The sequence below is a fragment of the Phacochoerus africanus genome, chromosome 2 (assembly GCF_016906955.1).
Source record: "Phacochoerus africanus isolate WHEZ1 chromosome 2, ROS_Pafr_v1, whole genome shotgun sequence".
In the NCBI taxonomy this organism is placed as follows: Eukaryota; Metazoa; Chordata; class Mammalia; order Artiodactyla; family Suidae; genus Phacochoerus; species Phacochoerus africanus.
This window is the reverse complement of record NC_062545.1, coordinates 92,128,523-92,155,715: the sequence shown is the minus strand read 5'-3', so window position 1 is coordinate 92,155,715 and position 27,193 is coordinate 92,128,523. Positions and strand designations below refer to the sequence as shown.

General features: G+C 42.9%; 1 protein-coding gene across 1 annotated transcript in view; it reads right to left on the bottom strand.

Annotated features, from left to right (window-relative positions):
- Positions 1-5,675: 5,675 nt before the first annotated feature.
- The window catches only part of SLC17A5 (solute carrier family 17 member 5), a 57,762-nt gene continuing 36,244 nt past the window's right edge, over positions 5,676-27,193 (bottom strand). Inside the window, exons 10-11 of the mRNA XM_047763819.1 lie at positions 11,303-11,393; positions 5,676-6,954 (exon numbers count right to left, since the gene is read on the bottom strand). Of these exons, the coding sequence (XP_047619775.1) occupies positions 6,817-6,954; positions 11,303-11,393 (229 nt within the window). The 3' untranslated portion in view covers positions 5,676-6,816. The remainder of the gene's footprint in view (positions 6,955-11,302; positions 11,394-27,193) is intronic.

The following is a 27,193-nucleotide window of genomic DNA, read 5'->3' as shown; positions in this document are numbered from 1 at the left end:
GTATAAAATAGATAACAAACAAGGATGTATTGTATAGCACAGGAAACTACACTCAATATTTTGTTGTTTTGTTCTTGCAAGTATCCCTGGAAAAATCACATTTTTGTATAGGTTTTGAATTTTCTGAAGGGCTATTGTGCTATAAATTGTCTTTTTTTTTGTCGTTTTAGAGCCGCTCCCTTGGCATATGGCATTTCCCAGGCTAGGGTGAATTGGAGCTGTATCTTCCAGCCTACACCACAGCCACAGCAACACAGGATCTGAGCTGCATCTGTGACCTTCACCACAGTGCATGGTAACACCAGATCCTTAACCCACTGAGAGGCCAGGGATCAAACCCGCATCCTCACGGATACTAGTCAGGTTCATTACCACTGAGCCACGACAGGAACTGCCTCTAAGTCTTCTTTTTACTTAACATTTTCTGCATGTTCCTGGGTGATGATATTATTCAAGAGCAAAGTCCACCACGTTTACCTTACTTGGCTGGCCTCCAATGTGTCCCAGTAAACAGTATGATGCACATGTTCCCTTAGGGACTTGAGCAAGAATCACTCTGTGGCAGGTACCCAGGTGTAGGGCAGTATGCCTGAGTAGGATATATTCTTAATTAATTAATTAATTAATTTATTTATTTATTTTGTCTTCTAGGGCCGCACCCCCTGCACATGGAGGTTCCCAGGTTAGGGGTCAAATCGGAGCTGTACCCTCCGACCTATGCCAGAGCCATAGCAATGCAGGATCCAAGCCAAGTCTGTGACCTACACCACAGCTCATGGCAACTCGAGATCCTTAACCCACTGAGTGAGGCCAGGGATCAAACCTGCAACCTCTTGGATACTAGTCGGGTTCATTACAGCCAAGCCACGAACTCCTCTCCTGCATTTTGAACTCTTATTTTCCATTGGGAACTGAGTTTCTCCCCCTCCGCCCAAAAATGTGCTTCCCAGCCAGCCCATGATTTGAAATAACGTTTATGGGCCAAGAACAGAATATCAGCAGCTCGCCTAGAAGGAGTTTATTTTTCAGGAATAGCACGGAGTGGGAGGGCTGGTCTTTTCCCCCACACCAAAGTGTCCAAAATTGTTGAAAATTTCAAACTGGTACAGCAATAGAAATAATGAGTTAAATTCTTTTTTGTAGGAACAACTGAATTGTATCACCATGTTTAGTTTTATAGAAAACATTAAAAAGATTCACTGTACTGTAGCATAAACATAGAATAACTAAACATTCCCTAATATCACACATGGAGCTAAGATGGTAATACAACAAATTCCAATGCAATATATGTTTGTTTTTATTGCTTTTTTGGGCCACACCTGTGGCATATGGAGATTCCAGGCTAGGGGTTGAATTGGAGCTGTAGCTACTGGCCCGCACTGTAGCTACCTCAATGTGGGCTTTGAGTCACATCTATGACCTACACCACAGCTCATGGGAATGACGGATACCTGACCCACTGAGCTAGGCCAGGGACCGAACCCTTGTCCTCATGGATACTAGTCAGGTTCATAATCTGCTGAGGCACAACAGGAACTCCCCACCTCAATGTAATAGTTTGAGACAGTAGTCTTATTTGATCGATGTGGGCCCTGTGAGCCAAGGTTGCTGGCAGAGTCCCTGTAAGGGCCAAGACTTCTCTATTAACAGTCAGAGACTGTACCTCTGAGCCCAGGTATAACGAGGTCTTGTTGCCTGCATCTCCAAGAGTGTTTGTATGCAGTGAGGTCATCTATGTGGGAGTGGACACATGCTGTCACCTGTCCTGTGCTTCTCTGTAGCTGATGATGGTCAGAAAGAGACCCCTGTTGGAGTTCTCATGTGGCTCAGCAGGTTAAGGATCCCATGGTATCACTACAGTGGCCTGGGTTGCTGCTGTCGTGTGGGTTTGATCCCTGTCCTGGGAATTTCCACCTACTGTGGATGTGGCCAAAAAGAGAGAGAGCGAGACTCCTGCAAATGCCCCAGTACGGACTTCCTGCACTGATGACAGAACAACTCAGCAGAGCAGACACTTTGGTGTGAAAAGAAAAAGGTGCATAATCATAGACCTTGTATAGGTAATTGATACAGTATACACATTGGAATTTCCTCTCACAGCATCCAAATACTTCACACAAAATAGTTCTTGAGCATTAAAAAGAATGGACTATATGTCCCACCCCAATTGCTTTCAATCTTGACCAATCTTCTGTGGGAAGCTCAAGTTTCAGGCTGTGGAGTGACGGTGAAGTTGTGAGATGCTCAGAACCTAGGCTGTTTGTGGCTGGAATGCAAGGTGGGGCCTGCATGCACCCTGGATCCCCAGAGGCTGTGTGAAGCACTAGCATGTTTCAGAGGTTCTGTGGAGAGAGCAGGTCTGGCAAAGAATACAAAGTTTAGGATGGAAGTGGGGCTCACCCTGTCAGAAGACGGGCAGCCTACCACTGCAGGAAGGCTATGTCTCTTCAATACTTGCCAGCTCAGTTGTGCAATAACGGCTTCTCACAAGCACGGAACTGGCAGCGACTGGAACGTCCGCCTCCTCCCCCAACACCAAGATAAAGTGAAAGTAAACAGGCACTTGGAAAATTACTAGTGTTCTTCCTCCTCAAACCACAGGGAAGGTGGTGTCAGAAAACTGGTTACATTTCATGTGCTTTCATTATTGCCTGTACTCAAAGCTTGCCACAGCAGAGCTCCTAAAAAGTAGTTTCTATGTTAACCTCTTAAAGTGAAGCCCTTTTATGTAAAAGGCTTTTCTGCTTGTGGTTGCTCTAAAAGACAGAGGCATCTGAAAAGGCTTTGTGATCCACCTTAATTTACATTCCTATGAGAAAGATAATTTATTCTTTAACTGAAATTAGACATTTACCCCAAGTCTAATCATCCCAGGCAGTAGCATGATTTCCTGAAAGGAAGAGGAACCAGGCTGGTTCCTATAGAGCTCTTCCTGCTTAAATACTCTATCAATGTTTTTCCATTCGGGAAATTTTATTTTGAATAGTGGTAAACAGCCCTCAGAGAAATTATTTACTTTGCAACAGGATCTTAATTCAAAAAATCTCCATTTCTGACTTGAAAATGAAACAAAGGCTAAAGTAAGAAGGACATTACAATAGTTAATACAAACTGCTGACTTCAGCGCTCCTCTTGTTTCTTTCATAACTCTGGCTCCCAAGGTCAGTTGGTATATGCTTATTTCCCCTGGATTTGATTGTCTGATGGACAGTGCCACGGAAGGTTCCAAAGACTGGACTCTGTGAAGGAAACTGTTTGCTAAATCAGAGCTCTGTGAGAAAAGGGTTGGCCTTTTTCACTGCTTTCTCCTGGGTACAAAGAACTAAGCCCGGCCTGTGATGAATGCTCGGTAAATATTTGTTGTATAACTGAGAGAAGTCCTTTGCCTATGTTGAACTGAGCTCTCCTAAAATACTTTCAAAACCATTTACTAATAACTGCCACATAAGTTATTTGGAGGTTGACATATCATTTCTTTATTAAAAGATGTCACACATTTAACTGTCACACATTTAACTCCTTTTTTGAAAAGAAAACAACCTGTTAAAAAAACAATATACAAGATAAAAAAAATTCAGTTCATTTAACAAAGGGTTATTTACTAAATATTTTTAAGCAACTAATTTTTTTTTTTTTTTTTAGGGCTCCACCTGCAGCATATGGAGGTTCCCAGGCTAGGGCTCTAATCGGAGCCACAGCTGCCGGCGTACACCACAGCCACAGCACCACCAGATCCAGATTTGAGCTGCATCTGTGACCTACACCACAGCTCATGGCAATACCGGATCCTTAACCCACTGAGCCAGCCCAGGGGTTGAACCTGCGTCTTCATGGATGTTAGTCAGATTCGTTTCCGCTGAGGCATGACGGGAACTCTCAAGCAATTAATATGTTAAGACAACATGTATTGTCATGAGGGAGACCATGCAGAGCTCAATCAGACCTACCCTCAAGATGCTTGCGGTGAATCTAATGGGGACCGACAGAGTCACATGCTCCTGTGTGTCATACAGAGAGGCCACAGAGGAGCCGGGGGTCGAGGAGCCTAGCTCAGCTCCCAGGAGGCCTCCAAGAGGGAAAAGACTGTCAAACACCATCTGTATCCTTCCCACGGAGCAAAGAGTAGATATTCCTAGTTGTTGAATGAATGGTCTCTTCCTGGAAACTTAGCCTGAGGCCTCAATTTAAAACAAAGAAAAACCTCAAAATTAATAAACAATATGGTTTGTCAGGAGCTCAAAGAATGAGCCCACGTCTAGATCAGGGAGGGTGTGAGAAATTGTGAAGAGGAGTTGCGGCTCAGCGGAAACGAATCTGACTAGCATCCATGAGGATGCAGGTTTGATCCCTGGCCTTGCTCAGTGGATTAAGGATCTGGCATTGCTATAAGCTGTGGTGTAGGTTGCAGATGTGGCTCGGATCTGGTGTTGCTATGGCTGTGGTGTAGGCTGGCAGCTGTAGCTCCAATTTGACCCCTAGCCTGGGAATATCCATATGCCTCAAGTGCCACACTAAAAAGATAAAAAGAAATCGTGAAGAAGGTGGGGTGAAAGGAACAAGGTTAGTAAAGGTTCAGAGGGGAGGGGGCGGTGCCCGGATGCAGCAGAGGCAGCTGTGTGGGAGCAAGGAGGGCAGGCAGGTGGCGGGTAGAGGGCTTGTTGCAGAGGCAAAGGGAGGCCAGGCGTGCCTGTGGGATGGGGTGGGGGTTGGGGGGTGGTGTTTTCACCTTGGGGGAGTATCCTGATCCCAGAGATGGGATGTTCTGGGACCAATAACGCAGCACAGGGGGGAAAAGGATTTTATTTCCGGAAACTTAAAATTGGAATGGAAAAGACAGGTGGTTAATGACATACAGGGTTGAGGGTGGGGTGGGAGATGAGGGAAGAGGAGGAATAAAAGTGATGCCAAGCCCCAGCCTCAATGAGGAGAAGGGGAGTGGCAGGCATAGCTGACCTTACTGGGGGAGGGAGGCTGTGAAGACAGCTCACTGGGGATGCCTGGCAGGGAGTGCAAAGCCTAGTGGTGATTACACAGTAGCTTGAGCAACAGGTGTTATATTTTTAAAATGTTTTTCTTTGAATAGGCTATACTGCCACATCTGGTAAGGTGAAAATGAATTTTCCTTGCCACTCCGGGTGCCAATTTTATCTTTCCAGAAGGTACCACTGTTCCGGGTTTCTTAAGTGTCATTCTACAACTATCTCATATACATGTGTTTTTGCTTTTCCTTTGTCTTTTTTTGGTCTTTTTAGGGCTGTATCCGCAGCATATGGAGGTTCCCTGGCTAGGGGTCCAATTGCGGGAGCTGCAGCTGCCAGCCTACGCCACAGCAATGCAGGATCTGAGCCACATCTTCGACCTACACCACAGTTCATGGAAACACCAGATCCTTAACCTACTGAGTGAGGCCAGGGATCAAACCTGCATCCTAATGGATGTTAGTTGGGTTTGTTACAATGGGAACTCCCAGTCAAGGTTTCTGATCACTTAGACAACCTGTCTCCCAGCTGAGAAGGGGCAGAGAAGCACCAGAGGTAGGCTGGCGGTTTAAGGAGGATGACAGAAAAGATGTAAAATAGCCACTGTGGACTCCAGAGGATCATAGAACTGTCAGACTGAAAAAACAAATCCAAAAAAGTTAATTTTGATTATTTATTTTAAAAAATCACCATAGTAACTTATTTACAGATTTAAAAATAAATTTACAAAAATGTATACACATCATATTACATTAAACAGCTTTAGTTAAAATGTTACAAGCAGTGTTGAACAAACACAACAAAACAGAAATCAAGTTTTAAATCATATAGATGTCCTTGGAGCCTGCTCAAAAACCACTGGAAGATGGTCCAGGAAAAAAACTAGAAATTTCAGAAACCAGCAGTCACAGGTGATGGAAGTAAAAGCCACTTTAACCTTGAGCTGCAACCAGACACTTACATGTAAGACAGGCAGAAGAAAATGGGAATTTTAAAAAAAATTTTACATATTGTGTGGCTTATAGAACATAGGATTTGAAAATTAATACTCTTATCCAGGTGAGGGTAGTTTTAATCAAGGATGGCATTATCTGTGGCTAACTGGGCATCACAATTTCTTTTGCATGTTATCTACCTGGCAATACTCGGGTGTGTTGAGCACATGGAGACGGTGGCTGTGGCTGTACCACTCCTGCTGGCTCAGGGCTTCATCCATAGCCACCGGGAGAAGGGCACCAGCCAAAGCCTGGCCGCTGACCTTGGTCTTGGATGCTGCCTCCAATACGTGCTGGGCACGGTCCCTGAAGCCAGGAAGGGGATGCTTGGCAGCTGCCTGGGCCTGCTTTCCTCAGTGTAGCTGCCAGGCCAAATAGTACAGTCGCTGGCAGCTCCACGGAGATACTGGAGATTGAGGGTGAAGTGTCAGGGACTGCTAATGACAAATAACTTTTTGAGGAAAGTGTACAAAAATAGGTGTTTACCAAGACCTGAAAATTATTATCCAGTTTAATTAAGCAAAGAGAAGGGTCCCTTTCAGCTCATCCTTTTAAATATAGTTCTTCAAAATAAATAGAACTCCCCTACTTCAGGATGCCTGACTTGCAGCAGATATATGACTCTAAAATGTAAGTTCCAGCAAATGTGTTATTAATAATTAAAAACAGATAATTTTACTAATCTGGCAATTGGTGACATTTCATGATTACAAACCTTCCAAATTTAATACAGTATAATTTTCCTGTATAGAGATTGCTTACACAATAAAATATCCAAGGCACTTTTAGGTTACATGATAAAAATACATTAATAGAGACAGGATTATTTATTGTTTCCTTCAGTTTTTGTGTCCATGGTGATCACTGACAGCCCAGCCTTGCACTTCACCTTTGCCAAACAGTGTGAAGAAAATGGCACCAAATACATTAAGAGCAGCAGCAATGCAGAAGACAGTTTGCCATTCTCTGATCGTGTTCTGCAGAGAAAGAAAGAAAGAAGAAAAATGCAAGTGAAAAAAGATTTTGTCTGTAGTCCACTTTACAAAAAAGGTGGTGTCACAAGATTGTTCTACAGCAGTAGCATCATTCATAAATGCCTCGTGATGGAAACAACCTGAATGTCCAACAGCAGTAGCATCTTTGGTCCGTGGAGTGTTACATAGCAATGAGGGCAAACAACCCACAACAGCAGATACAGCTCACAAAGAAAAGAAGCCAGACACAAAAGAGCACATACTGAACGATTCCATCTAGAGAGAGCCCCTAATCAAACAAAACTCATTTTCGGAGTTAAGCTCAGGGCAGTGGTTCCACTTGTTGGGGGTAAAAGAAAAAGGAAGGGGTGCTGGGGGCTTCGAGAGGAAGGTAACATTCTATTTTTTGACTGGGTCCTGGTTACACAGATATATTAACTTTGTAAAAATTTGTCCAGCTGTATAGTTAAGATGTGTGCATTTTAAAAATGTTTGTTACAGGGAGTTCCTGTTGTGGTGCGGCAGAAACAAATCTGACTAGTATCCATGAGGACGCGGATATGAATCCTGGCCTTTCGTTCAGTGGGTTAAGGATCCGGTGTTGCCATGAGCTGTGGTATAGGTTGCAGATGTGGCTCGGATCCTAAGTTACTGTGGCTGTGGTGTAGGCTGGCAGGTGTAGCTCCGATTCAACCCCTAGTCTGGGAACTTGCATATGCTGAGGGTGCAGCCCCAAAAAGAAAAAAAAAGGTATGTTACATTTCAGTAAAAAAGTTTACTAAAAATAAAATGCTAGGGGAGTTCCCACTGTGGCTCAGTGGGTTAAGGATCCAGCGTTGCAGCTATGGCTTGGATTCTCGATCCCTAGCCTGGGAACTTCCATATGCCTTGGATGCAGCCAAAAAAGGGAAAAAAATAAAAAATAAAAAACCTTCTGGCATGTCCTTCAATTGTGTGCTTCTAGGAAAGAACTAGTATGATGCCTGCATGTTGTTTCCCAAGTTCTCAGGTGGGAAGTGTCAGGAGCAGGTCAAGTCAGGATGAGTTCAGGGGTCCCTGTGTGGCTCAGTGGGTGAAGGTTCCAGTGTTATCATTGCTGTGGCTGGGGTATCAATCCCTGGCTTGGCCACAGCCAAAAAAAAAAAAAAAAAAAACCCCAAAAAACTATGGACTTGAGACCTCACCTCAAAGATCCCACAGGGCTCTTGAATGGCACACAACACAGGACATGGCTGGGATTTGTCAGTAAGAGATCAAAAAGACACAGCATATAATCCAGCAGCATAAAAATATTTGGTAGTTATCTAAATCTCTGGGTCATGTGATAAACTTCAACAACCATTTTTTGGGGGATTTTTGTAATTTCAACATAACCAGAGTGCTACACTGTAGCATTTAGAAAAAGAAAAAAATAAGTATTAGAATTGGCAATGAGGAAGAAAAAGGAAAGGATGAGGAAGAGGTCATTATTTAGGAAAAAAGGAAAAACATGGAGAAAGAAGGACTCTGTGGTTAATTATACTTGTCTGAGATAAACGTATTGTGGTGAAAAAAAAATCTTAGAAATCCATCTTAAATTTTAGGGACTATCTAAGGAGTTCCCACTGTGGCTTAGTGGGTTAAGATCCTACTAGTATCCATGCGGATGTGGTTTGATCCCTGGCCTTGCTCAGTGGGTTAAGGATCTGGTGCTGCTGTGATTTGTGGTATAGGTCGTAGATGGAGCTCCTGTAGCAGTGGCAGGCAGCTGTAGCTCCGATTAGACCCCTAGCCTGGGAACCTCCATAGGCTGTGGGTGCGGCCCTAAAAAACAAACAAAAAAATTTAGTGACTATGTAGATACGCTAACAATGTGTTACCATCCTAGAGGAGGAGTCGGGTCAGCAATTACTAAGTACATCATACACCAGAGAGACAGGCTTAAGATTCTTAGGACTCTAAGACAAAGCTGCTCCAGGCCATGCCTCACTGTTATCTGGAGACAATAGGTGACTTAAAATCAATCAACTGTACCAGAAATCTCCACACAGCGATTTTCTTTTTTTTAACAAAAATTCCACCCATTTTTAGAGAATGCTATTTTGTCTATAACAAAACTGAACTTTAGGAGTTCCCATCATGGCTCAGTGGAAACGAACCTGACTAGTAACTATATGTACATGGGTTCGATCCCTGGCCTCATTCAGTGGGTTAAGGATCTGGTGTCACCATGAGCTGTGGTGTAGGTTGCAGATGTGGCTTGGATCCCACGTTGCTGTGGCCGTGGTGTAGGCTGGCAGCTGTAGCTCCGATTTGACCCCTAGCCTGGGAACCTTCATATGCCACGGTTGCACCCCCTACCCCACAAAAAAATTGAACTTCAGACACACTTTGACTTTTATATCATTATTTATTTATGCTCTGACTCATTCCACAAAGTATCTGAGACTGTGCAGTAAACTTGCATTGTAAGAAATTACAAAGGCAAGTGCGTTTTTCCTTTAAAAAAATAATGGTCTTTTAATAAGATTAAAAAAATGTTCTAACAACATATCTGAAACCCAGTTCAGTTCCCACTTGATAAGCCTTGCAGGCTTAAGTTCGGGAGTCTGCACCTTTCCAGCAGAAGCGCCAAGACTGTGGGTAACAAGCTCAATCCCTCATGGAAATGTGCTGACTTAGGTTCTTAGGTTGCCACCATGCTCCCTGAAGAGAACATTAAACATCCTGAGACTTCCCAGTATCCTTTCCTCTTAAGTGAGAGAAAATAGCAGTGAAGGGCATGAATTCATTTGAGGGAGGAATTAGAAATGGAAGAGCACCACCTGTGCAATCAGTGTTTGGTAATAAGACAACCTGTAGGTATATCTTGAAATTCCAAGGACTAGACAGTGTTAATTTCATCACAGAGACAAAACAGAGATAATTAAGTCTCTTTTAGAGGTTTAGATCAGCCTCTTGAAGAATACATTTCACTGGTTCTTTAGATTTTCTTCTTTTTTTTTCTTTTTCTTTTGGCTGCACCCAAAAGAAGTGCATGTGGAAGTTCTTGGCCAGGAATCGAGCCCACACTACAGCTGTAACTAGAACCACAGCTGCAGCAACACCAGGTCCTTAACCTGCATGTCACAGAGGGAACTCCAATTTTCTTTTTTGGGGGGTCTTTTCTTTAAGGGCCACAACCACAGCATATGAAATTTCCCAGGCTAGGGGCTGAATCAGAGCTACAGCTGCTGGCCTATGCCATAGCCACAGCCACGGCAACTTGGATCTGAACCTCGTCTTCAACCTACACCACAGCTCACTGCAATGCTGGATCCTTAACCCAGTGAGTGAGGCCAGGGATCAAACCCAAGTCCTCATGGATACTGGTTGGATTCATTTCTGCTGAGCCACCATGGGAACTCTCCAGTTTCTTAAACAGTAGAAAAGGGCCTGTGAGGTCAGTGAATTTGATTTTTTACACAAACTCAGTGCTTCTGCTTAGTGATCTGGCCCCACGCTGCCTTACAGCCTCAGGCTGGACCAGTTGCTTGGGCCCAGCGTGTTCCTGGGGCCTCAGTGCCACAATGCAGGCCCACTGCCTGCCCTGCCCTCACCCCTGGCCACTCCTCCAAGCTCCTTCCCCATAAACTGGTTGTGCCCTCCTCTGGGCCCATGGCACTCTGCATACATTTCTTCTTCAGCTTCTGTCACACTGTACTTTTATTGCAGATAATCTCCAAATGATGAGTTTCTCAAATGCAGAGCCTTGTAATTTTGCCTTTGAATCTGGTATGTGAATAAGAAATGCCATGTGGATACATATTTGACTATTTCAGGGCTCAATAACTCAAGGCAGCCCATGCTACATAGAAACAGCTTGAAATAGAAAAATTGCCTATGGTCTCCTCCTAACTTCTCTTGTGTGTCTTTGCCGAACTTCAAATATGTGAAGACACCTACATGTCTTCCCAACTCTGCTCCTTAACGTTCTTCACTACTTCAATTCTTCCTATTCATTCGCACATGATTTTCTGACTCATTTGTGGTTCCACTTCTTGAATAATTCTTACATGGCCAATTTTTATTGATTCAAATCAAAGATACAAGTTACTTATTTGGTATAATATCACAACTTTAAGTACTTATGTGATTATGAGATCTTCATTTAAATTAATTCTATTTTCCTGTCTAAACTCCAGAGAGTATTCATTGAAAATATATTTTCCTATCTATTAAGGTATTTCGTTTTTGTTGCTATGAATAACTGCATAAGAATAAGGATTCAGAATTTTACCCTAAATTAAAACATACTCAACTTTAACACAGATGTGCAGCTTCAAGGGAACTATTTAGACCATTTCAGTTTATAAGCAAATAATCTACTTACCTCAGGGGTCAGACTTCTGGCAATGACAGGCCCAATCATTCCAGGAATAGTGGCAAATGTATTTGTGATGCCCAGAAGGATACCAGCATACCTGCAAAACATTTTCACAGAGGTGTATCACTGTGTTACACATTTATTTACTTATTTTTCTTTTTTTTTTTTAAGGGCGGCACATGTGACATACGGAAGTTCCCAGGCTAGGGGTCAAATTGGAGCTACAGCTGCAGGCCTACACCACAGCAACAGCAATGCAGGATCCAAGCTGCATCTGAGACTTACACCACAGCTCAGGGCAACTCGAGATCCTTAACCCACTGAGCGAGGCCAGGGATCAAACCCATGTCCTCATGGATACTAGTTGGATTCATTTCTGTTTCACTGTAACGGGTACTTCCTGTGTTACACATTTAAATGCCTTCCATCCATAGATAGCTACACTGTTCTCAGGCTCTATTCTTGAGAGATTCTACATGTAAATGAAATGTCTTACTGACTAAATATTTAGCCAGTGAAAACTTACATTTCAGTTAACTCCAGCATCATATAGAGGAACACAGCCATTGAAATGAGCCCTTTTATCATGAAACAGAAAAGTGCTGAGGGAGTTCCCTTGTGGCTCAGTGGGTTAAGGACTCGGTATTGTCACTGCAGCAGCTTGGGTGGCTGCTGTGTTGCAGGTATGACCTCTGGCTAGGGAACTTCTGTATGCCACAGGTGCAGCCAAAAAAGACAAAAAAGAAAAAATAAAAGTGTTGAGATAGGATTTTCATACATGATTGTATCTATAAAGGAAGCTTGATGTCTTCAATTTTTTCAAGTTAAATACTTTATTTCCTGATTAAAAAAATTGAAAAACTATAAAGTAAAATTACTTATAATCCTTCTATATGGAGATAATGAACATTATTAACATTTTGGTAAATATCCTAATTATTATTTTCCTGTATATATTACTAATATATTATTAGAGAAATGAGATCATATTGGATACACAATTTCACAACTAGCTTGTTCAACTTATTACATATCTTCTTTTTTGTTTTGTTTTGTTTTTTAGGGCCGCACCTGCAGCATATAGAGGATCCCAAGCTAGGGGTCCGATCTGAGCTGCAGCTGCCGACCTACACCGCAGCCATAGCCACTCAGGATCCGAGCCTCGTCTGCAACCTACACCACAGCTTATGGCAATGCCGGATCCTTAACCCGCTGGATCCATAACCTACTGAGTGAGGTCAGGGATGGAACCTGAAACTTCATGGTTCCTAGTTAGATTTGTTTCCACTGCGCCACGATGGGAACTCCTCAACTTATTGCATATCTTCTTGTAGCTAAATCCTTGTGCACACTTCCCCAGAGATAGACAAGTTTTTTTTTTTTTTTTTCTTTTTAGGGCCGCACCCACAGCACATGGAAGTTCCCAGGCTACGGGTCGAATCGAATCGGAGCTATAGCCACCAGCTTATACCACAGTCACAGCAATCCAAGGATCCAAGCCACATCTTCGACCTACACCAGAGCTCATGGGAACGCTGGATCCTTAACCCACAGAATGGATCCTTAACCCACTGAGCGAGGCCAGGGATTGAATCTGAAACCTCATGGTTACTAGTTGGATTCCTTTCTGTTGAGCCACTACGGGAATTCCTGACAAGTTGGGTTTATATACTGGGTGTGGGTATGACAAAAATGCAATTTTAATATGCTAAGAAAAAGTTCTGATTTATTTTAAGGATAGATCTTAGGGGAGTGGGATATTCTTATATACATTTAGATGCAAATCTTTAAAGAGTTCCTGCCTATTTCTGGGAAATGCAAATGATCTGTTGATGCCTCCACTATAGACTCTGGAAAGCTATGACAGCCAAGATCTTAGGTACCAGCTTAAAAAGAATGAAATGCTTATGATTTTCTCTAAAGAAGTCATATTGGACTGGTAACAAGGAGACCTAAAGATTCCTGACATAGTTCTACCATTAAACCATCAGTGCGACCTTGGGCAAGTCAGTGAGAGATTTTTGTTTCTCACGTCACTCATGGGTGTAACGTTGTCTGCTGGTCCCCACTGAGCTTCCCTACATCCCACCAAGTATACTGAAAATATTTACTGAGTGTAACTCATGCCTGGAAATGCATATAGACCTTAAGTGTACAGTTCTATGAACTTTAACAAGTGAACACAACCATGTCATTAGCACTCAGACAAGAAACACAATCTACTGGTGTAAAAATTATGAGGACATTTTACCTATGCTGAACTGCTTCTCAGACTGTAAAAGCTTTAACTTGAATAATCACAATTTTGTCAGGTCACCATCTCCTCAAATGCTCACATGATGGTCTACTGTTCACCCCAACAAGCCTGCAATATCCTGCCTGGCTTGCTGTGGCCTAGCCCTGGTCTACCAATCCTGCCTTGCTTCCTACTGCTGCACAACATACAACTTCAGATCTGCACAGCTCTCGCTCCAGCTGCTCACATCTGTGTGCTCACTCCTGTTGCTTTTCTTAACTTGTATCACTTTCTGAAATCCACACTCTTTCCATCCAAACCACTTTCACGAAGATTTCTCTGAGCTGTCTTTTCAGCATCCTTATTGTCTTCAAAGTTGGCACTTTATGGTTTTTTTTGGCCGCACCTGTGGTATATGTTAGTTCCTGGGCCAGGGACTGAACCTGTGCCATGGCAACGACTTTGTGGATCCTTAACCTGCTGCGCCATCAGGGAACTCCGTCAAGTTTGTATCTGATACCTATGCCGCAGGTCACAGCAACACCAGATCCTTAACCCACTGAGTGAGGCCAGGGATCAAACCCACATTCTCATGGATACTAGTGGGGTTTGTAACCCACTAAGTCACAACAGGAGTTCCTAATTTTTAATGAGATAATTAGTGGGTTTTTGTTTTGTTTTGTTTTTTTCTTTTTAGGGCTACACCCGCAGCATATGGAGGTTCCCAGGCTAGGGGTCCAGTCGGAGATATAGCTGCTGGCCTACGGAGGCTACAGCAACTCCAGATCTGAGGGATCGAACCCGCAACCTCATGGTTCCTAGTCAGATTCATTTCCACTGGGCCATGATGGGAACTCCAGACAATCAGTGTTATAAAATAAAATTGTGGTCAAAATTAAAGAAGCTTAATTACACCATATAGTTTTATTTTGGGATAATGCTATTTTTATTAGGGCTTAGGATCCTCAATACCTTGGTTTCAGATGACTGATTTGAAGTTCTCCTCCCCATTTTAGACAAGGACAAGTGCCACTTATGGGTTGAACGGTGTCCCCCAAATCCATACCCTCAGTGTGACTGTATCTGGAGTCAGAGTTTTTAGGAGGTAATTAAGGTTAAATGAGATCACAAAGGTAGGGTTCCAACCTAATAGGACTAGTGGCCTCATAAGAAGGAGAGCTCTGTGTCTGTGCACACAGAAAGAATGGCCACATGAGACACAGTGAGAAAGTCTACAAACCAGGAAGAGAGCTCTCATCTTCATATAATTAGCTCATGCAGCTGTAGAGCAAAAAACAAACAGCCTGGGCAGTTCCCATTGTGGTGCAGTGGGAACGAATCTGACTAGTATCCATGTGGATGCGGGTTTGATCCCTGGCCTTGCTCAGTGGGTTGTGGATCCAGCACTGCTGTGAGCTGTGGTGTAGGTACAGATGAGGCTCATATACCACATTGCTGTGGCTGTGGTGTAGGCCAGCAACTGTAGCTCTGATTTAACCCTTAGCCTGGGAACTTCCATATGTTGTGGGTGCGGTCCTAAAAAAAAAAAAAACCAACATAAAACAGCCCAGTCAAAAAATGGCATAAGATCTAACAGACATTTCCGTAAAGAAGACTTACAGATGGCTAAAAAACACATGAAAAGATGCTCAATACTGGAGTTCCTGTTGTGGAGCAGTGGAAACGAATCTGACTAGTATCCACGAAGATGTGGGTTTGATCCCTGGCCTCGCTTAGTGGGTCAGGGATCCACTGTTGCTGTGAGCTGCAGTGTAGGCTGCAGACATGGCTCGGATCCCACATTGCTGTGGCTGTGGCTGTAGTTAGGTCAGCAGCTGCAGCTCCATTTCAACTCCTAGCCTGGGAACTTCCATATGCCAGGGGTAAGGCCCAAAAAAGCAAAAAAAAAAAAAAAAAAGCTTGTCGCTATTAGAGAAATAAAACAAAACTATAAAACTATAATGAGGTATAACCTTACACATGTCAGAATGGCCACCATCAAATAGTCTACAGGAGTGCCTGCTGTGGCACAACAGGTTAAGGATCCAGTGTTGTCTCTGTGACAGTGGCAAGGGTTTGACCCCTGGCCCAGCATAGTGGGTTAAGGATCCAGTGCTGCTGCAGCTGTGGTTAGGTCACAGCTGTGGCTCAAATTTGTTCCTTGGCCTGGGAATTTCTATATGCCATGGGTGTGGAAAAAATAGAAAAGTCTACACAAAATAAATGCTGGAGAGGGTCTGGAGAAAAAGGAACCAACCCATTGTTGGTAGTAATGTAAATTGCTGTTGGTGCAGCAATTATGAAAAGCAATATGGAGGTTCCTTAAAAAACTAAAAGTAGAACTACGATATGATCCAGCAATCCCACTTCTGGACATCTATCAGGAGAAAACCATACTTCAAGAAGATGCATGCTCCCCAATGTTCACTGCAGCACTATTTACAATAACCAAGACATGGAAGCAAACTAAATGTCCATCAACAGAGGAACAGACAAAGAACATATGGTGCATATGTACAATGGAATATTACTCAGCTATAAAAAGCATGAAATAATGCTATTTGCAGCAATATGGATGGACCTAGAGGTTATCATACTAAGTGAAGTCAGAGAGAGACAAATATCACATTATATCATTTATATATGGAGCCTAATAAAAAAAAATGATACAGGAGTTTCTGCTGTGGCTCAGTGGTAATGAATACAACTGGTATCCATGAGTATCCCCGGCCTCACTGAGTGGGTTAAGGATCTAGCACTGCCGTGAGCTGTGGCATAGGTTGCAGACTCAGCTTGGATTTCCCCGTTGCTGTAACTGTGGCTATGGTGTAGGCTGGCAGCTGCAGCTCTGATTAGACCCCTAGCCTGGGAACCTCCATATGCCTTGGGTGCAGCCCTAAAAAGAAAAAAAAAAGAAAAAAAAAAGATACAAATGAACTTATTTACAAAACAGAAACAGACTCACAGATTTCAAAAACAAACTATGGTTACTAAATGGGAAACACAGGGGAGGGATAAATGTGGGTTAACACATATGTACTGCTATACATATAACAGATAACCAAAAAAGGACCTACTGTGTAACACAGAGAACTCTATTCAATATTTCACAATAACGTGTAAGGGAAAGGAGTTTGAAAAAGAATAGATATCTATATAACTCATTCACTTTGCTGTACACCTGAAACTAATATTGTAAATCAATTATACTCCAAAAATTTTTTTTAAAAAATGAAAGAACCTGACTGGGCTGGCCCCTGACCTTGGACTTCTAACTTCCAAAACTACAAGAAAATCAACTCTTTTTTCAAGGTGCTCAGCCACGTGGTATTTTGTATGGCACCCTGAGTTGACTAAGACAGGGCCCAAATAAAAAATCCTGCTGAACCTAATTCAGTTATCTACAAACATCACCAATTTTTATGTTGAAAACGTGTGCATAGAGGGTACAATAACAAAAACCATGTGGCTCAGATCTTTTTGGCTTATGACCTTTAGGAGTGGATCTTAAATTAACCAAGCTTGGCAGAACCTATGCTTTTTTTTTTTTTTTTTAAACCATTAACACCTTGGTAGTGGGAGGAACCCTGCTGCAATGTTGCCAGGCCTTTTTCAGGGACAGATATTAAGTGTTGTGAAATTCGTAACGTCAGCACCAAGAAGCTCATTCAAGTATTTATATTACACTTGGCCAGGAAGGGCCATGAAAAATTGATGAGTGCCTGGAAAAAAAAAACATGTCATGTAGAGTCAGTCTTGAGTCCTGGAATTCTGTGGAATTAAATTAAAAATCTATCCAAGTCCCTTGAATCTTAGCAACAAAATTATCCATAGAAAATACCTAGTCTATAGAAGAGAAGGCTTAGAAAATACCAGGTGGACATATATTTATAGTATTTACATGCTAATAGGAATACTGACTGCTTATTGAAAAACTTTGTCAGACAGGGTTCCATGTATTTTATGTATCTTATTCCATTTTATAGCAAAATGAACCCCAAGAGGTAGGGATTATTATGTTTATTCTGTAGATAAGGAAGACTATGAAATATTACCTACTTTGCCTACTTCCAAATCAGGACTTGCATTGGAATGTTATAATTTATAATGCTGTGTTATGAAAACACAGTCATCACTGAATTCAATCTGTAGGAAAGATCAGTTTTCTCATGCTTAATTTTTATCACAAGCCCCAGAGATGACTGCTTAAAGGTCTGTGGTCTCAGTATTCTGAGTATTACCAGAATACTCATAATTAGGTATGAGTATATAACAAAAAGGTATATAACCTTCCAGTTAGCCAAGACACAGGGGGCTGGAAACAACTAGTATACTTTTAACCAAGAAATTTTAGTTGGAAAATAAAAACTGAAAGCTCATCTAAAGGGTTGAATTAAAACTCAAGGGGCATAAATGATTTGACTTCAATGAGATCACCTTACATTTGCACAGCTGTATAATTTTATTTATTTTTTGGCCAGGGCATGCAGCAGCTTGATAAGAGATCTCAGTTCCCAGACCAGGGATTGAACCTAAGCTGCAGTGGTGAAAAGTCCTAAACACTAGACCACCAGGGAACTCCCCTATAATTTTACAAGTCAACACATATTGTCCACATACATACAGACGTGATCACAGCCATAAACCTGGTATTTTGGTCAGCTTACAGCAAGCACAGCACTGTTCATTACCTGAGGCATACAGTTACTCCATTCTCCTGCTTCTACAACTATTTGCTGGCATCATTTATATTATTAAACTGTTTAGCTTCATACCATATCTAGGTAAATATATTTTTTTATTTATAGGACTCCCAAAATATCAGGGCTGGAGCAGGGTCTCTAAGACGTAGTTAACCACCCTGCTGATTCTGGAAGTCCAGTTCCAGGATCCTGCCTACAGATTGTCCAGTACCTGTTTCAGGGTGAGACCCGGGTACCTTCCCAGCCAGCAGAAGCTTACCCAGATGCAAGCAGGGACTGGGTTTCTTTCTTTCCTTTTCTTTTTTTGGCCTTTTGCTTTTTAGGGCCACAGCCGAGGCACATGGAAGTTCCAAGGCTAGGGGTCAAATCAGAGCTGCAGCTGGTGGCCTACACAACACCCACAGCAGCTCAGCAGCTCAGGATCTGAGCTGCATCTGCAACCTACACCACAACTCATGGCAACATCGGATCCTTAACCGACTGATCAAGGCCAGGGATCAAACCTGTGTTCTCACGGATGCTACTCAGGCTCGTTAACCGCTGAGCCATGACGGGAACTCCCCACTTTTTAAGATATTTAATTAAGTCTTTGAGGAGCACCTTGAGTGGTCCCTGGACCAAGGAGCTGGAAGACCTGGATTCAGGTCTGCCATTTGCTATGACTTTCCAAGTCATATGTCTCCCTTGTGCCTGAGTTTCTTCATCTTGCAAACAAGTTCTCTGTGTTGGTATCTTCATCTGCTGTGTGCATGTTACCAATGGCCTCCTCGGCACCTGCTCCCATGAGGTTTAAGGGCACTGCCTCCTTCCTCTTGAACTTGAGAGGCATGTGCTGACTGCAATGAAGTCTCACAGTATTCCTGTGGCCATGAGGCTGCTTCAGGGGTGGGTATGTGACTCAGTCTGGTTCAATATGAAGTCTAGGACTTATTGCCACGTTGAAGAGAGGAGAAGACCCTTTTCTTTCTTGCTTGGGATAAATGAAGAAGCATGTAATCCTGTTGTTACTAGAAGTCATTTATGGTATCATGGAGGCAGAGTAGAGAATGGAGAAGAAACAGGTCTTGGGGGGCACCTGATGGATAGCTGGGTATCAACTCCTGCCCAAAGCTTCTGGGCTTTAGTAGATTATGCTTCTTAGCCAGCTTGAATTAGGATTCCTGTTCCTTCACCTAACAGCATCAAGAGATAACACGCCTAGTCTTCTTTTGTGCCCAAACTCTCAATTCCCGTATTTCTTCGACTCAAGCATAAGCTTGTTAAAATTGCAAACCTAGACCAATTCAACAGCACGTTTTTCAGGACTATGCTTGGGCTGCTAAAGATCGCCACTCAAAGAAATAACAACTCTATAAACCAGTGAGAGTACACTATTAATCTCAAATTTAGCTGATCCGCATCCATGCTCCAAAGCTCTGCTAGGAGTTCTCAGTGACTATTTTTCTCAGGCGCTCTTTCCAGTTTTTACCATTCTCAAGTCCTTTACTCTGTATTTTAAAAACCTCAGTCTTAGCAATGAACCTGACTCCCACGTCACAGAGAAAATCAAAGACTACCAGTTAAGATTTTTCAATCTGTTAATCTACTGCCACATAATAAATTACCTTAAAAGGTAGCTGCTTCAGATAACAAGTATTTAGCATCTCAGTTTCTGTGGGTCAGGAATGTGGAAGGTGCTTGGCTGGGTGATTCTGGCTCAATCTCAAGAGGTTTCAGTGAAGTTGCTGGCTGGGGCTGTGGTCATCGGAAGGCCTGTCTGGATCAGCTTCCAGGATTACTCGTGTGGCTGCTGGCTGGAGGCCTCAGTTCCGCCCCACTGGCCCTTGCATATGCTTACCACGTGGCAGTGGGCATCCCCAGAATGGGTCATCTGAGAGAGAAAGAGCAAGGAAGATTCTGGGCTGCATTCTAGGGCCTGTCAGTGACCATCACTTCCCTCTACTCCTCAGAAACTAGTCACTAAGTCAGCCCACACTCAAGAGGAGGGGAACTAGGCTCCACCTCCTTGAAGGGAGGAGTGTGGAAGAATTCTGGCTGTATTTTAAAATCACAGGCCTCAATTTCTCAGCTCACCTGAAAACTTTCTTCAACTGAAAAGTTCCTGCTTTCCTTCTCTTCTCCATTGAAAGCTCATCCTTCCTGTCTTTTACTACCCTGTTAGTTTTACTTCTTTACCATTTCATCTCTTGTTCTTCATTGGCCTTTTAATCTCAGCATATTAACACACCTGGGTCTCTTTAGTCTTAAAAAAAAATCCTTGGAGTTCCTGTCCTGGTGCACTGGGAACGAATCTGATGAGTATCCATGAGGATGTGGGCTCGATCCTTGGCTTTGCTCAAGTGCATTGGGGATTTGGTGTTACTGTGAACTGTGGTGTAGGTTGCAGACGCAGTTGGATCCTATGTTGCTATGGCTGTGGTGTAGGCTGGCAACTGTAGCTCCGATTTGACCCCTAGCCTGGGAACTTCCATATGCCATGGTGTAGCCCTAAAAAAAAAATTCTTCATCAGTGTCCATCTTTGGCTTTTTTCCTTCCCTCACAGTTAACAGCTTTGAAAGACCTGTTTCTTGGCAGTGGTTTGCAAATCTTAATTCCTTGAGAACAACACAGAGGGGAACAGGATGGAGATTTCCTGGCTCTGTGACCAGTGATTCTGCATTGTTTTGAATAGACACTCTGGTGATTCTGCCATGGAGACAATAACCTGCTGTGCCACAGTGGGAACTCCTCAGGATCACACTTTGAAACCGCTGCTATGCTGTCTTCATTTCTTCATCCTCCCCCTCATACCTCAGGTCACTGCAGCCCAGCTTCTGCCTCCGAGCTCCATGGAAGCCCTGTCACCACGATCAATGACGAACTTCTCCACCTGGCTGTCTGATGCACAGAACACGTTCATTATTCCTTTACTTAACTTCCATGGGGCACCTGACACTGCCGATCAAGCTGTCCCTTTGGGGTACTAATCTCTCTCACTTTCCTTATCCTTCTCCTGTTGCTTCTTCTCAGTTATCTTTGCATCATGCTCTTCCTTCCCATGGATTCCCGAAGTTCTCACAGTTTACTGCATAGTTTTATCCAACTCCACAGCTTCATTCATGCTCCAATATCAAATGCTCCTACATCTTTATCTCGAGTCCAGGTTGCATTCCTGAATTGAGGACTGGATGGTCTCCATCTACTTGACAACAGGCTACATCCTCAACTTTCCTTCCATCTTCCTGGTTGTTCCCTTTTGGTCTCCTTTTCTGGTTATTTCCCCTCTTGCTGGTCTCACTTGTTTTCCAAGATCCAGTCCTGGGACACTTACCTTGCAATTCTACCTTTCTCCCCAGGCAATCCTTGTCTTGAGAAACTTTGAAAGGTTGGATTACTACTAGAATTTTCATTTCTGGTCAATTTTATGAGTTCTAGATCCAAAGGTCAAACTACTTACAACTATTACTTTCTAGATGTTTTTCACAAATCGCTAAAATTTAACATGTGAAATTTTTATCTCCCCCAAAGACTCTTCTTCCTTCAGACACCCCAGTTTCAGTAACTGGTACAACTATCCACCCAATTGCTCAGGCAAAAATACATGGAAATCATCATCCTTAATCACTTCCTTACTCTTCAGGTCTAATCTATTGTCAAGTCTCATCTACTGTATTTATAAAAATCGCAAGTGGCTCTACTTCTTTACATCTCATATCCCTGTTCTAAGATGTCATCGCCTCTATCTGGGTCACTGCAACTGGCTTCCTCTACTTGAATTCTTATCCATACACGAGTGACCTTAATATACAGAGAATGTCATTCCTATCTGTTTAGGATACAATATAAAATACTAATCTGTTTTCTCCCCAGTGACTTTCTTCTCTGCTTCTCAGCCACAAATGACCTTCTCTCAGGTATAAATGACCTTCTCTCAGGTAAATGAAGTACATTCTTATGGACTGATTTGTTTTTTCCTGGATTGGAAAAAATGGAGGGCCGCATTTGTGGCATATGGAAGTTCCTGGGTTAGGGAACGAATTGGAGCTGCAGCTGCTGGCCTACACCACAGCCACAGCCACACTAGATCCGAGCCTGTCACTTATGCTGCATGCTTGCAGCAATGAAAGAGCTTTAACCCACTGAGTGACGCCAGGGATTGAACCTGCATCCTCATGGGCACTAGTAGGGTTCTTAACCCGCTGAGCCACAACGGGAATCCCACAGAAGTTGTATGCTTCGGAAATCTGTATGTTGAAGCCCTAACCTACAGTGTGATTACTTGAGGAGGTGATAAAGGTCAGAGGTCATAGTGGGAGGGCCCTACTCTGACAGAGCCAGTACCCTCATGAGAAGAGGAGGAGATAGCACAGGCGAGCACACTGAGGAAGGCCACAGAGGCGCACAGCAACCAGCCAGTCCTCTGTAAAGCAGGAAGAGAGCCCTCACAAGAAACCAACTGCACTGGCACCTTGATCTTGGACTCCAAGCCTCTAGAGCTATGAGAAAAAATACGCTTCTGTGGTCTAAGGCACCCAGTCTATAGTATTTTGTTCTGGAAGCCCAAGAAGACTAAGACACACACCAATTTCCTTCTCCTCTCATGTAAATTCTTCTGTCAGGAATATTCCTTCCTTTTGCCTAATTTCTTACTCAACTCTTCAGGCTCTAACTTAAATAGCACTTCCTCAGAGGCCTTCCCTTGCTCTCTCGACCTGCGTTATATCTCACTATTATGTCCTCCCGCTTTCTCTTCAAAATTTGGTTTCTACTTGTGTGATTCTTCTGTGTCCGCTGTCACGGACTGAAAGATCCACAGGCAGGCTGTGCCTTCACGGCTGGCGATTGGTAGACATTTGATTAGTATTTGTCTAAAGGATGAATTATCCTAACATATGACAACTGTTCATTTAAAAATGTATTGTAGTTGGTTTACAGTGTTGTGTGAATCCCTGCTGTACAGTGCTCATTTTTTTTTGTCTTTTGTCTTTTGTTGTTGTTGTTGTTGTTGTTGTTGTTTGTTGCTATTTCTTGGGCCGCTCCCGTGGCACATGGAGGTTCCCAGGCTAGGGGTCGAATCAGAGCTGTAGCCACCAGCTTACGCCAGAGCCACAGCAACGCGGGATCCGAACTGCGTCTGCAACCTACACCACAGCTCACGGCAACGCCGGATCGTTAACCCACTGAGCAAGGGCAGGGACCGAACCCGCAACCTCATGGTTCCTAGTCGGATTCGTTAACCACTGCGCCACGACGGGAACTCTGTGTGCTCATTTTTAATTGTTTCTTTCTGAACTAGATTGATCTCCTTGCGAGCAGGAGTTGGGTTTTACATCCTTCAGTGCCAGGCTGAGGGCTATGCATGGTAGGGATTCTGTAAACATTGCTATGTGCATGAGAAACTGGACCAAACAGGGCTGCGTGCTCAGACATGCAAGGGAAGCCCTGAGGATCTTAAAGTGAGATGCTAGTTCAGTAAGTCTGGCGAGATGCCCGTGAATCTGCATTTCACACAGGCCTACATGTAATGCTGACACCACTGGTCCATGGACCACACTTTACATAGTGAGAGACAAGAATATTCTATTTATTTATTTATTTTTTGGTCTTTTTAGGGCCGCATCTATGGCATATGGAAGTTTCCAAGCTAGGGGTCGACTCAGAGCTACAGCTGGCGGCCTACACCACAGCCACAGCAACACGGGATCTGAGCCGTACCTGTGACCTACACCACAGCTTGTGCCAATGCTGGATCCTTAACCCACTGAGTGAGGCCAGAGTTGAACCTACATCCTCATGGATGCTAGTCAGGTTCATTACTGCTGAGCCGTGATGGGAACTCTGAGACAAGAATATTCTAAATCCTGGAGTTCCCATCATGACTCAGTGATAATGACCCTTACTGCCTGGGAACTTTCATATGTGACACGAGTGGCCCTAAAAAGCAAACAAACAAAAAAAAAGAATATTTGAAATCCTTCCTAGTTCTAACTTTTGATGACTCTATAAACTACACACTGTTTATGGGAAATCCTCTCCAGATTCCTTTCCTAATCAGTAGCTAAAGGAACATATTTCAATCCTATAATTATTTGCTACATTGTGGCTCAGTGGAAATGAATCTTACTAGTGTCCATGAGAATGCGGGTTCAATCCCTGGCCTTGTTCAGTGAGTTAAGGATCCAGTGTTGCCATGAGCTGTGGTATAGGTCACAGATGTAGCTCAGATCTCAAGTTGCTGTGGCTGTGGTATAGACTGGCAGCTGCAGCTCTGATTTGACACCTAGCCTGGGAACCTCCATATGTCGCAGGTACAGCCCTAACAAGCAAAAAAAAAAAGTAAAAATTAAAAAAAATTATTTGCTATTCCTTAAATCCTCTTCTGGGTAATGGGGCTTAGTCTCCACTTTGTAAATTTCTTCTCTTTCTTCATTATGCTAAACTCCTTCAGCTCTTAATGTACCAATACATATACTTGACAGATATTTTCTAGCTTGTAAAGTTTGCGAATTCTTTCCTTATTTCTTCTTTCTCATAAGGAAGAGTGTTAAAGAAAAGTGTTGATTGACAAACAATAAAACCAGTACAGGAAAAGTTTTTTAGAAAGAATTTTGGCATGGTACTGAATATAAAAGTCTATTTTCATTCTTCCTCCATGCAGCTGACTGACTGGCACTGACTGTTGGTCCAGCACAGGACCAGAGGCTGGAGCTGCTGGGGTTAAAAGGACAGACTTTGGCCCTGAACTCTCAGAGCTCACAGCCCCAGAGCTTTTGCTTAGGTTACCTGTTGCTTCAAATGGTTTCTTGGCCCAGTGCCTGAGTGTTCCCCACTGTTATGAGTCTATAGCACTGAAGTGCCCACTTTCTTAGTACGATCTTACATATCAACCACTCAACCAGTACGGACCGGGGCTGCCTGTCCTAGTGAAGAAGCTGTGGTATGGATATACAAAAGGCCTCAGTCTGAGGGAGCGTACAAACTGGGGACATAAGAAAGAGAAGAGTTACACTTAGAAATAATTGCAATAAATTAAGGTCTGATGTTCAGCATAAAATGAGAAAATGAGAAAAGGAAAAGAGAAAAGCACAAAGTCTGGAAATGTTGGTCAAGAAGTGGGATATGACCTGGGAAGGATTCGGATGGATGGAGAGGGAAGGCACTGGCCCAGGGGCCGAGAATGAGCCCTGGAAGAAGGCAACTTTGAGCCATGGACAGGACTGGGCCCGCAATGGGCACACAAGGACCCCGATTCTGTGACCCTCCGATTTTTCGGCTCCCATACAAAACAAGAGACTGCTTAGAATGATTTAAAGGGCCACTCCGGTTCTAGGAGCATCCATTTATTGGAGCTTATCTAGATATATCTATTGGAGCGATGGGACACTGAGGATTAACGGGAATCTGAAGATTCTGTGGTAGTCAAGGTGAGAAGAATTTGGGGCAGGAGACTTTTCTCCAGAAATAAATTTGTGTTCATTATTTTAAAAAATTAAGTGCACCAAATCCTCTCGGTTAATATATTTACATAGTCCTCTCCTCTACCTTGTCAGCTGGCCCAAAAGAATTCTAGAAGTATGAGGCCCAGAGAATATTTCCAGAGAAATTAGCTGTAGGAAGAATCCTGGGTTTAAAAGTAAGAATTTAGGGGGAAGGTTTCGCTCTTATCATTTAATAGCTATGTGGTATAAGACAAGTTACTTGACTTCTCTGAATCTGAGTTTTCTCAGTCATAAAATAGGTTAAGAATACCCATCTCATAGGAATGCTTTAAGGATCAATAAGATTACATTTGGGAAGGTGATTTGTAAGCTATCAAGTGCTAAACAAATAGATTTGCACAAAGTAAAGTTCATAATTGGACAAATAACTTGGTCTGGTCTTGGAGATCCATCCATCCAACTAAATACCAGCTCTGTGCCAAGCCCCATAGTGAGCCCCGAGGAGGTAAGAAAGAGCCCATGCCCTCATGGAGTTCCTGTCCTAGATGGGTGTCGTGCGTAATGTTTTTAAGGGGACATGGGGACAGAGGTGATGACAGTTAAAAGTTTAAATTTAAAAACAACTTCATGAAGTTCCCATCATGGGTCAGTGGTTAACGAACCTGACTAGTATCCATGAGGATGCAGGTTTGATCCCTGGCTTTACTCAGTGTGTTAAGGATCCTTTGTTGCCGTGAGCTGTAGTGTAGGTCGAAGACATGACATAGTTGGTGTGGCATAGGCTGGCAGCCACGGCTCCGATTCTACCCCTAGCCTGGGAACCTACATATGCTGCGGGTGCAGCCCTAAAAAGACAAAAATAAAATAAATTAAAAAATAAAAAAATAAAACCAACTTCAAGCTTTAATTATTGTGTAAACTGAAACCTTGTTTAAGAATTTAAAGGCAGACAGTCAAATACATAGAGACAGAAGATGAAAGGGTGATTGCCAGGGGACTGGGGTGGAGTGGGGTGGATGGGGAGTTAATGTTTAATGGGTCCAGAGTTTAGGTGTGGGCAGGCAAAAGTTCTGGAATGAATTATGGTGATGGCTGCATGATAATGTGAATGAATACACTTAATGCCATAGAACTGTACACTTAAAAATGGTTAAAATGGTAAGTCTTGGTAGATATTTTTTACTACGATTAAAGAAAATAAAGTCAGAGACAATCTTTTTTTTCCTAAACATATATATATATATATATATATATATGTGTGTGTGTGTGTATATATATATATATATGTATACACACATTCTTTTAAAATATTCTTTTCCATAATATTCTATCCCAGGATATAGTTCTGTGTGCTATAAAGTAGGACCTCATTGCTTATCCATTCTAAATGTCATAGTTTGCATCTACCAACCTCAGACTCCCAGTCCATCCCACTCCCTCCCCCTCTACAACCTCAGTCTGTTCTCTCTCTCTGTGAGTCTGTTTCTGTTCTGTAGACAGGTTCATTTATGCCGTATTTTAGATTCCACATGTAAGTCA